General features: G+C 39.6%; 1 protein-coding gene across 3 annotated transcripts in view; it reads right to left on the bottom strand.

The window, feature by feature from the left end:
- Nucleotides 1-6,804: 6,804 nt before the first annotated feature.
- The window catches only part of CCNT1 (cyclin T1), a 32,470-nt gene continuing 25,451 nt past the window's right edge, over nt 6,805-13,823 (bottom strand). The window contains exon 9 of one of the 3 annotated variants that reach the window (XM_044914863.1): nt 6,805-8,706. In XM_044914863.1, the coding sequence (XP_044770798.1) occupies nt 7,303-8,706 (1,404 nt within the window). In that variant the 3' untranslated portion in view covers nt 6,805-7,302. The remainder of the gene's footprint in view (nt 8,707-13,823) is intronic. The other 2 variants (XM_021704837.2, XM_044914864.1) reach the window with 2 other exon arrangements.

Genomic DNA, 13,823 nt, shown 5'->3' with positions numbered 1-13,823 from the left:
TACTAAAACTCTACTATAGTGAACAATGAAAAGAGGCATTAGGAATTAGATAGGGATGCAACAGACTTTCATTGTTTAATTAGAGTGTCTACTGTAAGTCTTAGCTGAAAAAAAACATCCTGATAAGCCCAAGACAGGCAAAAAATTGCTGTTTAGAACCACTTCTTTCTAAGTGGGGAAAATATTATTAAACGGTTAAGATGTTGGCAAATTCTTTGTGCTGTTTAACAAAAGTAGATGGTTGTTTTTAATCCCCTGAACACTCTGTTAGCTACTGAATGGGTTAAAGTGTACCTGAGGCTGTTTGTAAATAGAATTTGACAAAGATGAATTCTTGAAGGAAAGAGAATTTTTGAGAATTTGGGGTTTGGGGGGCCAAGCCTAGAGAAAGGGGTTTGTGTGTCTGCACACATGACAGAGAGAGAGAGAGAATAAATATGAATGAAGGCCAAACTCCTGCTTTCTGTAAGTCATCCTCATCTCAGTATGAAAACTCCATCTTTCCAGTTGGTTAGGCCAAACACTGGAAATCATCCGTGACTTCTCTTCCAACCTTACAGCATATCCTACTGGCTCCAACTTCAAGATATGTAACTTCTCATTACCTGGTCCAAGCCACTTTCATCTCTTACCTTAATTACCGTGAAAACCATCTTAAACAGCAAGCCAGGGCGCCTGGCTTTGGTCTGATAAGAAGCCTTCAGCTCAGGTCATGATCCTGGAGTCCTGGGATCCAGCTCCGCATCGGGCTCCCTGCTCGATGGGGAGCCTGCTTCTCCCTCTCCCTCCATCCCCCCCACACCCCCACCCCCCGCTTGTGTTCTCTTGCTTGCTCACTCTCTCTCAATCTTTAAAAGAAAATAAACAAACACAGCAGGCCAAATGAACACTTTAAAACCTAAGCCAGATCACGTCACTTTTCTGCTCAAAGCTTTTCAATGGTGCATTTCACTATCTTCATAGTGGCTTACAAGGCCCCACAGTATCTAGCCTTCCATTGCCTCTCTAACCACATACCCTATTATTCTCTCCTCATGTCCATATTAGCTACACTGCCGTCCTTGCAATTTCTCAAACATACCAGCATGTTTTCACCTCAGAACCTTGCGCTTGTTTCCTGGAATGAGCTCGTAATGTTCTTACCCCAGCTATTCTCATGGCTTGCTCTCTCACCTCTTCCAGATTTTTGCTGAACTGTAATTTCATGAGGCCTTCCTTCCTAGCCATCTTATTTCCAATTTCAAGAGCCCTACTTAGCTACACACACACAAAACATCTCTACCCCCCCCTTCTCCGCTTTACATTCTCCAAAGTACTTATTATCTAACATACTAAGTTTTACTTACTTGTCTTCCCTACAACTAGAATGTGTAAATTCTATGAGGGCATGTTCTATGTTTGACATGTTTACTGCCATATTCCCATCCGTATATTCCCATCCGTAAACAGTACATAGCACTTGATAGGTACTATTTTCTAATGAATGAATAGATTTAAGGCAGGAAAAGTACCTGAAACAACTCTTCAGAAAAGGTCTTACCTAGTATTCAATTGTAACTTGTTTTTATCACTGTGGTTTTTCGGCTACCTGTTTGTTGTGTGAAATGAAGAAGCTGATATACCACAGTACAAAAAAAGGCAGCACAAGTAGGACATGTGACATAAACCAAATCAGTTCAGAAATAGGCCCCAGAGCTACAGATTACAGTAAACACATGCCTCTTATACAGTAAATACAATCCACAGAAGACATAGAAAGGGCTTCAAACTTTCCTCAGATCACTGAATGATAGAGATCAAGCCTATCTTAATCCACTATCAAGTGCCAGAGACCAGGATCATGTAAGCATTGACCATAAGATGAAACCTAACTCTGTATCAATTAGTTTAACAAGCCCTATTCATGGGAATCCAGTTGCACACCACCTTTATATTGATTTATACCTCATCTATTGCCAAGGATGACACAGTTGATAGTAACTCTCTTAACAAAGGCAAAACACTAAACTTAGGATTTTGTAATATCATCCATTCCTCCATTCTTCATTTACTTCTCTTCCATTCAAACCAGACCAGAATTCCTGAAATGTTAGCAACTTCCACAAAAGTTTCAGAAGTACAGCAATCAAAAATCTTAAGTTGTCTTATTTTAGAAAATGGAAGGATGACCAAAACTCAAGTGTTTTTTTTTTTTTCAGAAGTGTACATCATTCATCATTCTGTCGAACTGACCTTTTTTTCCTTTTAAACTATAGCTTCTGCTAACTTTGTAAGTTTGGAGTATTTTAGCATAAGAATTCTTTCCCTTGATTTACCTGGTGTGTGTGGTTTTGTATGTTCCAGGAAAAGAGTTGAGTATTCACTCTCAATTTTTCCAGGCACCACCAAGAATGCTATATTGAGTGAGGGGTTTCTTCTCCCCTCTGACTACATCATACTTTATACTACCAGGTTCACTATGACAACCAAATCTTAGGTCTTTCCAATGGACTCAATTCCCACAGGATCTTGTGTAGTCAGAAAGTACATACTACTACCAAAACTAAAAACTGTAATCATAACAGTAAAATGACAGTTAAAGACTAATTTGAAGACTTAGGACACATAAACAACAATCATGATGAGTGTTTTATCATTAACATTTATTGATGGGATGGATAAATACAGATTGAGAAACATACTTGACAGCAAGATATCAAACTGATAGCCAGACTATAAAATGTATACAACATCCTTTTTAAAATTTTTTAAAAATGTTTTTGAATTTTTTACAAAGAGCCCTTTACTGTAATGGTCACTTACATCCTATCAATCACATTAACAGCAGTAGAGATCCCAGGGGTAGCATCCAGAACTGAGGTGCCCCAAGTAGGACAGAGGCAACAGCAGAATAGTATGCTGAGAAAGGACTCTTAAGAGCAATACAAAGAAAACAGACAAAAATATTACCACAAAATTGTACCTGAGTGACATAGATTGGTAAAGTATTTTACTTTTTTTTTCTTCTTTGCTCTTTGGTCTGATAAGAAAACGGACAGTTTCAGGAGTGTGGAGTAGGGTGAGGGAAAGGTCGGTTTCAAATCCAGAAACCTAGGTTAACACTAAGTCAGGCTGCTGCATTCTTTTCTTTGGGTGCTTAACCCAGACAGCACTTCCATCTTGTAACCAATTCCAATGTGATCTACCACTAACCAGTTAGGTCCTCAGCGTTCAACTGAAGAGTTCCTGATAACCTGATGGAGACATACTTGCTCTGGCTTCAATTAGCATGCTGTCAAGCATCCCTCTCCATGCTTAACATGGCAACGGAAAACCCAAGAGTCTTTCTCTTCTTTTCATTCAACCATAAATATGCACTCAAAAAGGGGAAGAGCAGACACTGCTTTTTAGTAAACATTTTCTTTCCCTCCCTTTTCCAATGCCAAGTTCATATTAAAAACTTGAGGAACATTAAAATGGAAGGGTCTCCCACTTAGAAAATAATTCTCATTCCAGACCACTCTATCAGGTAGGATTACAGTACCATGCTTGTTTCAAACTCACACCCTCAGAGGGATAAAAAGACAAAATAAAACTTGATAGTGTGATACAACACGAACACTTCTTAAACCATCAGGAGCAAACACTCAGTTAAAAGCTGGGTGTTAACAAGCAGCAACATGGGAAATCTGGGGAGGTACTAAAGTCACTGAAAGCTTAGTTGGGACTGCTAAGGGCTTATTTCTCGCCATGTGAAGGGTTGCACAGACTGCTTAAATTCTCCCAAACCCAAGAGAATATTTGTATTCCAACTTCAAGATGTTCTAGAATATCCTCTTCCTAGCATTAGTATCAAAATAACTCCTTTACAAAAGAATAATCCTTTTAAAAAATTAACCTGTTCCCAAGTTCCCACAATTCCTGTGTTTCTGTGGGGAAACAAAGATCTTTAAAATCCTACCATATTGGGCTAAGACCCCTCTAATTGCCTTTGTCCAGAAGCAAAGTATGAGGGGTATGCATGTTTAACATGGGGAATTAGGTAGTAGAAGCTTAAGTAAATCCAGCACTGATGTTACCATGATTTTATTTCTATATCCTAATCCATTGCTGTTTCCAACTGGAGATTTAATTTTTTTTTTTCTATCAACACCGGTGAAGCCAATAATACAGAACTATGAAAAACGATACAGTGAATCAAAACACAAAATCATTAAAAAAAAAAAAAAAGAAAAAGAGGAAGCTGAGAGTCTCAGATATGGAAACACACTGATTCATGAGTGAGCAGCTTAGACTAATTCCTACATATTTTCTAAACCCAAAAAGCATAACCGATATTGCAGAAGACCAATTTAGCTTTAAATTAATGCTTCACTAGAGTTCAGCCAACAGCAACACAGGTATCTGATTAAAAGCCGTAAGGACATTCCACAGGTGTTTGTTTTTGCCAACAGAAGAGTCACGCAAGGTTTTAGGAATGAATTTATAAGAACTTGAGGCTCCACGCCTGCTTACCACCACTTATCCTCGATAGTCTAGGTTAAAAGAAAAAAAGCCAAGTTTAACTAGACTAACTTTGGATGGATAAATCCCATTTCTCACCCTGTGAAGGTGAGCATAGAGAAAACACAGAGTTTAGACACCACAAAACCCTTTGAAGCCTAAGTTTATGTAATTTGCACAATAGGCATGCTAGTCAACAGGCATATCTGCGAACCCAAATGCAGCAGCTTCATGCAGAGCACACAGGACATTCATGACATATACACAGATCCAAAAGCTGTGGACACTGTAGATACCTTAAAACAGCATCAGGAGGCATTAATATAGAAGTCTTTAAATTGACCTACATCAGCAATGAAACCGGTACAAAGGCCAGACTGCACAGCATAAAGCAGCTCTTAGGCTCTAGTAAGCACTTTTTCTAGTTCACTCCTGACAAAAGGTCCAAGCAACTAAGTACAGATGCCATGGGGAACAGCTCTGAGGCCAAGTGGGTATGTCTGCCTCTGTGGTGAAGGAGTGCATATGATTAGAAAATATGTGACATTTCATGAGAAAAACTGAACGCTGGAAAAGACATTTTCATAATCAAATCAGTGATCAATTCCACAAAGATACAGATCCAAACTAAATAAACTTTTGGGAAGGTCAGGAAGGAAAGCAGACGCCACCAAACAAAATCTAAACAAATAGAAAGCCTAGATTTAGTAAACACATCACACATCTACCAATTACCTAGCATAACAGAGAAAATATCAGGGAGCTAGAGGAAAATGCCATCAGTGAAAATGAAGTAACATTCTATGTATTACTGGTTTACAGGTCAGCAGAGAGCTCATTTTACACAGCAATGGCAGGCACTCTAGACAGTTCAAATATGCAGAGATGCAGGACATTAATTCACCTTAAGGTTTACTGTACAAATTCCTTCCTATATTAGGCCAGTGCATCAACAATTCCAACTGCCTCAGTTTTCTCCCCAACCTGTTCCTGGCAAGCAGCAGCACATGTACAACTCCTGTCTCCCTATGACTTCCAATGAAAAATATTCAACTTTTCTATACAGAATATTTGGTGTAAAGGAAGCTGCATTAAAAACAACAAGACATTCAAATTGCATCATCTTTTCCATAGCAAAAAATACCATGAAGACCAAAGAATATCACATCAAATGATCTGTGGCTTAGTGGCATTTTCAGTTAGACAACCTGGCTTAGAATTCTTTCTAGTCCCTTGACAGATTTCTTTCCTCAACTAAAGTGTTGAGTTTTGAGTGTCAGGATCTTGAACACCAATTATCCTGAAATCTGGGATAATCAAAAACCCGTAATAGGATTCCTGATCCTTTTTTTTTTTTTTAAGGAACTCTTAGAAATCTTCTGAAAAACCTCTGCCTAGAAACTAAAGCCACCAAAGATGGGACAATCTGCATCTGTGGGCTAGGGTTGCTCACCCTCATGACACCAGTACTGTTAAATTCACAAGCTCCAATCTCTGAAGTCACATAGGTTGCAAAAATTAAGGATGCAGCTGTTTCCCTTCAGATATACAGATAAAAAGCAAGTCTTACATTCATAATGCAATTTAAAATACAATATCCTAAAAATACCCAATCACAATTTCATTGTTTTCAGTATCCTCTAGGTCCATGGCTTCTCCCAGAACTATTCTCATATATGGTCTGGGCTTTCAGAGGCAGGATATACAGCACACATCCCCCTTCCCCTCAGAGACCCTGAGATTGCTCTCACTTGAACACTTTCCCAAAGCCCAACTTGAAAAAAAGACACACCCAATTCTGTAGGGCAGAAGCCAGCCTTGCTCTCCAATCCTTCTTCCTCAACCCCACCTTTATTCTGCATTAAAAGGGAAAAGGGGGTAAAACGGAAGTTTTTATAATGGAGTCCAGAATCAGGCCATTGGCTGCACTTGCCCCAACTAGAATTTAGAAGGCTACCACTCAATTACAACATAAAGAAATGGGAAAATACCATGCTAACACATGCCTCTTCCTTCCTTTATGTTCTAAAGGCCACACTGTGTTCTCTCTAGTAGACTGTTGGGAAGTGAAAATGGTGAGGGACAGGGAGGGAAAGATAAAACATGATTTTTAAACACACACTTAAAACCACACATACCCACACTTAGGTACACACTTAAAGGTCTCAACACTTCAAGTGGCCAGAGCCTATCAGACAGAACTCAAGGCCAAAAGCCTACCCTCCCATCCCCCCTACACACCCTCCCACCCTCCAATCCCACCCCCCAGGAGTCATTGCTATGTATCTCATACACACAGCAAAATCCCCATCCCCTCCCCGATGATATAAAAAAAACTAAACAGATAACTTACTTTCTTTAAATTATTTTTTAAAAGTCTCTTAAAAGATTTTGACGTTTAAATACTTCCTCTCTTCTGATATATTAAACACCAAAAGGATCCACAATTGTTTGATAAAACAAACCCTCCATATTTCAGTCCTGGCAAGAAGAGGGAAGACATCAACTCTAATCAACCTAATTAGGAGGTGGAGAGGCCAAGAACAGAGAAAGTATTCTTAATCCTTCACAGCTTCAACACATTCTCACCTCTCTAATACCAATAAAAACTATAATAAAATAGTTAAATTTCTGAGGCAGTAGATATAATAACCAAGTCCCTCTACCACCCTCCCACCTGCATGTCAATATTAATTATTCCCTAGTCCAAGAAGGGTGACATAGTTCATAAGGGAAGTATTCTCTTAGTCCACAATCAGTAGTTAAAAAAAAAAAAGTTGTTTTTAAGGAAGTTTTTTTTTCTCCTCTTCTTTTTCTTTTTTACTTAGGAAGGGGTGGAAGTGGTGGAGGAGGTTCTGATGGTAGAGGTGGTAGCCGGGGTTTGTCTGTATTGCCAGATCTGGAGGACATTCCACCAGCCCGTGGATTCAGATATTCACCATAAGAATGAACAAAATCAAATGCAGGGGGCTGAGTGGGCTGAACACCCTGGGCACTGAGAAGGGAGTGAAGCATATTCACAGTATCCTGATAGTCTATTGTCTGAGTTGCATTGTGACCATTGGCCCCAGTGGGCCCTTTATCCAGTTTCATATGAGGAACTCGAGTTTTACAGCTGGGCTGTGAAAAAGGAAGGCCACTTGTGTCTGAGCTATGCCCAGGCAACTGGGCCATTGAAGGAAGAGGAGGGAAGGAGAAATTTATGGAAGAGGATTTAGTACTCTTGGCAATCTTGGCTGGATGATCAAACACTGCCCCTCCAGTCTCTTCAGGGGGACCCCTTTTACGAGTAGAACTGGACGAGGAGAAAGAACTAGACAAGCTATAGGTTTTGTGTGCTAAGGTGCTTGTCTGGCTACTATGTTTTGGATCACCTGGACGTTTGTTCCCAGTACCAGCTGGAAGCTGTGAGTGAGAGTGCTTGTGTGAGTGGTGATTATGATGATGATGATGATTAGATGGGTGAGTCTTGTGCTTTTCTTTGTGCTCTCGGCTCTTTGTGACACTGTCCTCTACAGAATTGTGCTTGTCAGCTGCAGCATGGACTTTAATGCGCATTTTTATCTCCTCTGGTTTTGAAGAGGCAGCTTTATCTCCACTGGCCACTGGGATCCTCATTTTGAGAGCTGCTTTGTCAGCCTTTTCCAGAAAAGGCCGCTCAGGGTTTTCTGAGCTCTCTATGGGCATTTTCAGAATGACCGAAGAATGGCTATCATGGTGAGACAGGAGATTCTGGGCCGCATATGCATACTGTGACTTCACATTGGCCTCCATGTTCTCCAATTGCCTCTTCTGGGCAGCCAACTCTTCTGCATGTTTTGCACGGTATTCTTTCAGTGACACTTTAGCTGATGGCACACTCTTACTATTCTGCTTCTGGGAAATAAATGCATTCGAACCATCCTGTTGCAAAGGATGATCAACTCCCATAAGTGCTAAATTCTCACTAGTCCGATGACCCTGAGCAGGTTCCAGTTTAAAAGGAGGTTGGGAGGACAGCCAACGCTCGCCCTGCAACATCTCCACATTGCTTACGTTGCTGGATGACTCTTCAGTGGCTGGAAGGGAAGGCACTGCACTTGCAGAAGAAGTTGACATGCTCATTAAACCTGCAATAGTTGTGTCTGAAGAGCTCTGGGAAATCATATTGAGAATTGTCTGCTCCGAAGTGTTTTCATCTGTTCCTCGATCATCTGCTTTTGTTTTCTTGGCAGCCTGGCATGCCTAGAATGAAACAAATGACATCACTTCAGGTAATTTATATAAAAAGGAAAAAAAAAACTGGAATGAGGGGACACTGCAACACTGGAAGTTCTGGATAGCCCATCGGCAGGCTACTCTAAGATCATTAATTATAACCACTAAAAGTTAAGATTTTAAAAACCTTCAGTCAAAAGTCATACAAACAAGATCTCAAGGAGATCTCTGCACTCCCACATTCACTGCAGCATTATTCACAATGGCCAAGATGTGGAAGAAACTCAAATGTCCATTAATGGATAATGGATAAGCAAAATGCGGTATATAAGTACAATGAAATTACACTTAGCCTTAAAAAAGGAAGAGGAGGATTCTGGGAAAATGTCAAAGTAGGAAGCACCAGGAATCTCTCCCCCTCAGACAACTGAGCTGGCAGAATTTGTCTGATGTAACTGTTTTGGAACTCTAGAGTCTGTTAAAGGCTTATAACTTTTGGGGTAAACCTTGGACAGTAAATTGGGGTTAATTTACATCAATTTCACCTCTCAGCACATTAGCAACTACCCATCTCCTACCCCAGACACAATGGAGGCGGCTGTGCACCTGTTGCTGGAGTAGCTTACACACTCTGGGGGAGCCAGTACCAGCGAAAAGGACTCTCTCCTGCAAATATCAGGCTCTGTGCTCTGATCCCTGATTGTAGTTTCTGACCAAAGAGGTACAGACTAAGAGGCAGGCAGCCATTGTTACTGCACCTCCCTCTACTATTGCAAGCTCCTCACCCTCTGGCTAACGTGACTTCCAGGGGACTTAAAGGACCGGCATCCTTTCTCCCCTTCATTTTTTGCTTTTTGCCCCTTTTGGGAGCCAGACATTAAAGAGCAGGATATTTAAACAAAACAAAACAAAACAAAACAAACAAACAAAAACTGCATATAGAGAAAATTAGAATATTTTGACCACACATTCCCAGGGAAAGAATCAGAAAAGAAGTGAGAACACCTTAGGTTTATACCTCAGGCTGATCCTCAGCAGAGACACCATCCAAAATCAAATCCAGCCCCCCCATCCAAAAATAATAACAAAACCCAGAAAAGCCTGGGAATCTGATTTAGATTCAAATGTCCAGTGTTCAACCAAAAATCACAAAGCATTTTAAGAAACAGGAAAGTATGGCCCATTCAAAGGAAAAAAATAAATCAACAGAAACTTCCCCTGAAAAGGACCTGATGGCAGAACTACCACACGAAGATTTTATTTTATTATTTTTTTTTAAATTTTTTTAAAGATTCTATTTATTCAGTTGAGACACAGAGATAGCATGGGCAGGGGGAGAGGCAGAGGCAGAGGGAGAAGCAAGCTCCCGGCCCAGCCAGGAGCCCAATGCGGGACTCGATCCCAGGACCCCGGGATCATGACCTGAGCCGAAGGCAGACGCTTAACCATCTGAGCCACCCAGGCGCCCCCACACGAAGATTTTAAAATAACTCCCTTAAAGATACTCAAATAACTTAAAGGAAGTTATGGAGAAGGTTAAGAAAACAATATATGGGGGCGCCTGGGTGGCTCAGTCGTTAAGTGTCTGCCTTTGGCTCAGGTCATGATCCCGGGGTCCTGGGATTGAGCCCCGCATCGGGCTCCCTGCTCCACAGGAAGCCTGCTTCTCCCTCTCCCACTCCCCCTGCTTGTGTTCCCTCTCTCGCTATGTCTCTGTCAAATAAATAAATAAAATCTTAAAAAAAAAAAAAGAAAACAATATATGAACAAAATGGAAATATCAATAAATATCAATAAAGAGATAAAAAATCTAAAAGGAAACCAAAAAGAAATTCTGGAGCTGAGAAGTACAGTAACTGCAATGAAAAATCCACCAAAGGGATTCAAACACAGATTTGAACAAGTAGAAGAATCAATCAGCAAACTTTAAGATAGGACAATGAAAATCATTGAGTCTAAGGAACATAATGAAAAAAGATTGAAGCAAGTGAACAGAGACCTATCGGACACCAACAACTGGACCAACACATGCAACATGAAAATTCCAGAAGAAGAAAAGAAAGGGGCAGAGAGAATATATGAAAAAATAATGGCTGCAAACTTCCCAACTTTGATAAAGACAAGAATAGAAACAAAAGCTCAACAAATTCAAAGTAAGATGAACTCAATGAGACTCACACGAGACATATCAAATTTCAAAAGCCAAAGACAGAGAATCTTGAAAGCAACAAGAGAAGTGAGTCAACAGGTACAAGGGATCCTCGATAAGATCACGAGCAGGTTATCTCATCCAAAACACTGGAGGCCAGAAGACAGTGAACCAATACATTCCAAGTGCTAAAAGAAAAAAACCTGTCAACCAAGAAACCCATATCCAGCAAAAATGTCCTTCAAAAGTGAGCAAGAAATTTAAGACATTTCCAATAAAAGCTGAGGAAGTTCATGACTACCAGACCAGTCAGTCGTCCAAGAAGTGCTCAAAGAAGTCCTGCAAGGTGAAATGAAAGGAGACTATACAGTAAATCAAAGCCATATGGAGAAATAAAGATCTTCAGTAAATACATGGACAATTACAAAAGCTACTTTTTTTTTTTTTAAGTAATCTCTACCCCCAAACATGAGGCTAGAATCCACAACTCTGAGAACAAGAGTCCCATGCTCTACCAACTGAGCCAGCCACATGCCCCAAAAGCGATTATTGCTTTAACAATGGTCTATAACTGTGCTTCCTGTTTTCTACATGATTTAAGAGACTAATAAATTTTAAGGAAAAAAAACAATTATTAGTGTAAAAGCCAGTATTACTGTAACTTTGGTTTGTAACTCAAGTCTTATTTTCTATTTAATTTAGGACCCTAACACATTTAAAAGGATTATTAGGGATGCCTAGGTAGCTTAGTTGGTTATCTGCCTTCGGCTCGGGTCATGATCCTGGGGTCCTAGGGTTGAGTCCCACATCTGGCTCCTTGCGCAGTGGGGAGCCTACTTCTCCCTCTGCCTGCCACTCCTCCTGCTTGTGCTCACGTGCTCTGTCTCTCTCTCTCTGACAAATACAATCTTTTAAAAAAATTTTTAAAAAAAAGGATTATTAGTTTATGTTCTGGGGCATGCAATGTATAAAGAGACAACTCTGTGACATCAACAACTAAAAGATATGGGGACCCAGCTATAAAGAAGAGAAGTTTTATGTTACTGAAGTTAAATCAGTATAAATTCAAATTATTGTAACTTTATGATGTTAAACATAATCCTCATGGTAACCACAAAGAAAACAGACATAGAATATACACAAAGGAAATGAGAAAGGAAGTTAAAATTTTCACTATGGAAAAATCAACTAAAAGACAGTAATGCAGGAAACAAGGGACAAAAAACTACAAGGCAGGTAGAAAACAAACAGCATAAGCATAGTGACATTATCTATAATTACTTTACATGAAAACAGATTAAACTCTCCAATAAAGACAGATATTGTCAAAATGCATAAAAATACATGATCCAGCTATATGCTGTCTACAAGCAACTAAGATCCTAAGACCCAAAAAGGTTGAAAATGGAAGGAGGGAAAAACATGTATCATGCAAACAGTAACCAAGAGAGAGCAAGGGTGGCTACACTAATATGAGACAACATACATTTTAAAACAGAAAAGGCTTCAAGAGACACGAAAGGACATTATATATTAATAAAAGGTTCAATTTAGCAATTTTAACAATTATAAACATTTGCACTCCTAATCAATCAAAACTGACAGAAGACTTCACTTGGAGACTTTAATATCCACGCAAAAGGGACAGAACCACCACAAAAGATAAGGAAACAGAGAACTTAAATTCACAAAATTGTGGAAACTAAATAACACTTTTAAACAACTAATGGATCAAAGAAGAAATCAAAAGGGAAACTGGAAAATACGTAGGGATGAATGAAAACAAAAACACAACATATCAAAACTTATGGGATGCAGCAAAAGCAGCACTAAGGGAGAAATTTATAGCTATGAACACTCACATTAAAAATAAGGAGCTCGGGCGCCTGGGTGGCTCAGTTGGTTGAGCGACTGCCTTCGGCTCGGGTCATGATCCTGGAGTCCCGGGATCGAGTCCCGCATCGGGCTCCCTGCTCAGTGGGGAGTCTGCTTCTCCCTCTGACCCTCCCCCCTCTCGTGTGCTCTCTCTCTCTCATTCTCTCTCTCTCAAATAAATAAATAAAATCTTAAAAAAAAAAAAAAAATAAGGAGCTCAACTTAACAAACTAAAGTTATAATGTGAGGAACTAGAAGAAGAACAAACTAAAGCCAAAGCAAACGGAAGGAATATAACAAAGATTACAGCACAGATAAACAAAATAGAAAACAGAATAGAGAAAAATTAATAAAACTAGCAGGTGGTTCTTTGAGAAGATCAAAAAAATTAAACCTTTAACTAGATGGTCTAGGAAAAAAAACAAAAGATTCAAACCACTAAAATCTGAAATGAAAAAGGAGACATTGCTATCAATTCTACAGAAATAAAAAGGATTTTAAGGGTACTCTGACCTTAAGGCAATCTGGAAGAAATGGATGCATTCCTAGAGACGAATAAACTACCAAAACTAAAACAAGAAGAAACAGAAAACCTGAACAGACCCATAACCAGCAAGGAAATTGAAGCAGTAATCAAAAATCTCCCAACAAACAAGAGTCCAGAGCCGGATGGCTTCCCAGGGGAATTCTACCAAACATTTAAAGAAGAACTAATACTTATTCTCCTGAAGCTGTTTCAAAAAATAGAAATGGAAGGAAATTTTCCAAACTCTATGAGGCCAGTATTACTTTGATCCTAAAACCAAACACCCCACTAAAAAGAATTACAGACCAATATCCCTGATGAACATGGATGCCAAAATTCTCACCAAGATACTAGCCAACAGGATCCAACAGTATATTAAAAGAATTATTCACCACAACCAAATGGGATTTATTCCTGGGCTGCAAGGGTGATTCAACATCCACAAATCAATCAATACACTACATTAATAAAAGAAAGGACAAAAACCATATGATCCTCTCAATAGATGTAGAGAAAGCATTTGACAAAGTACAGCATCCTTTCTTGATTAAAACTCTTCAGAGTGTAGGGATAGAGGGAACATACTTCAATATC

The sequence above is a fragment of the Neomonachus schauinslandi genome, chromosome 5 (genome assembly GCF_002201575.2).
Source record: "Neomonachus schauinslandi chromosome 5, ASM220157v2, whole genome shotgun sequence".
Classification (NCBI taxonomy): domain Eukaryota; kingdom Metazoa; phylum Chordata; class Mammalia; order Carnivora; family Phocidae; genus Neomonachus; species Neomonachus schauinslandi.
This window is presented reverse-complemented; position numbering and strand designations above follow the sequence as displayed.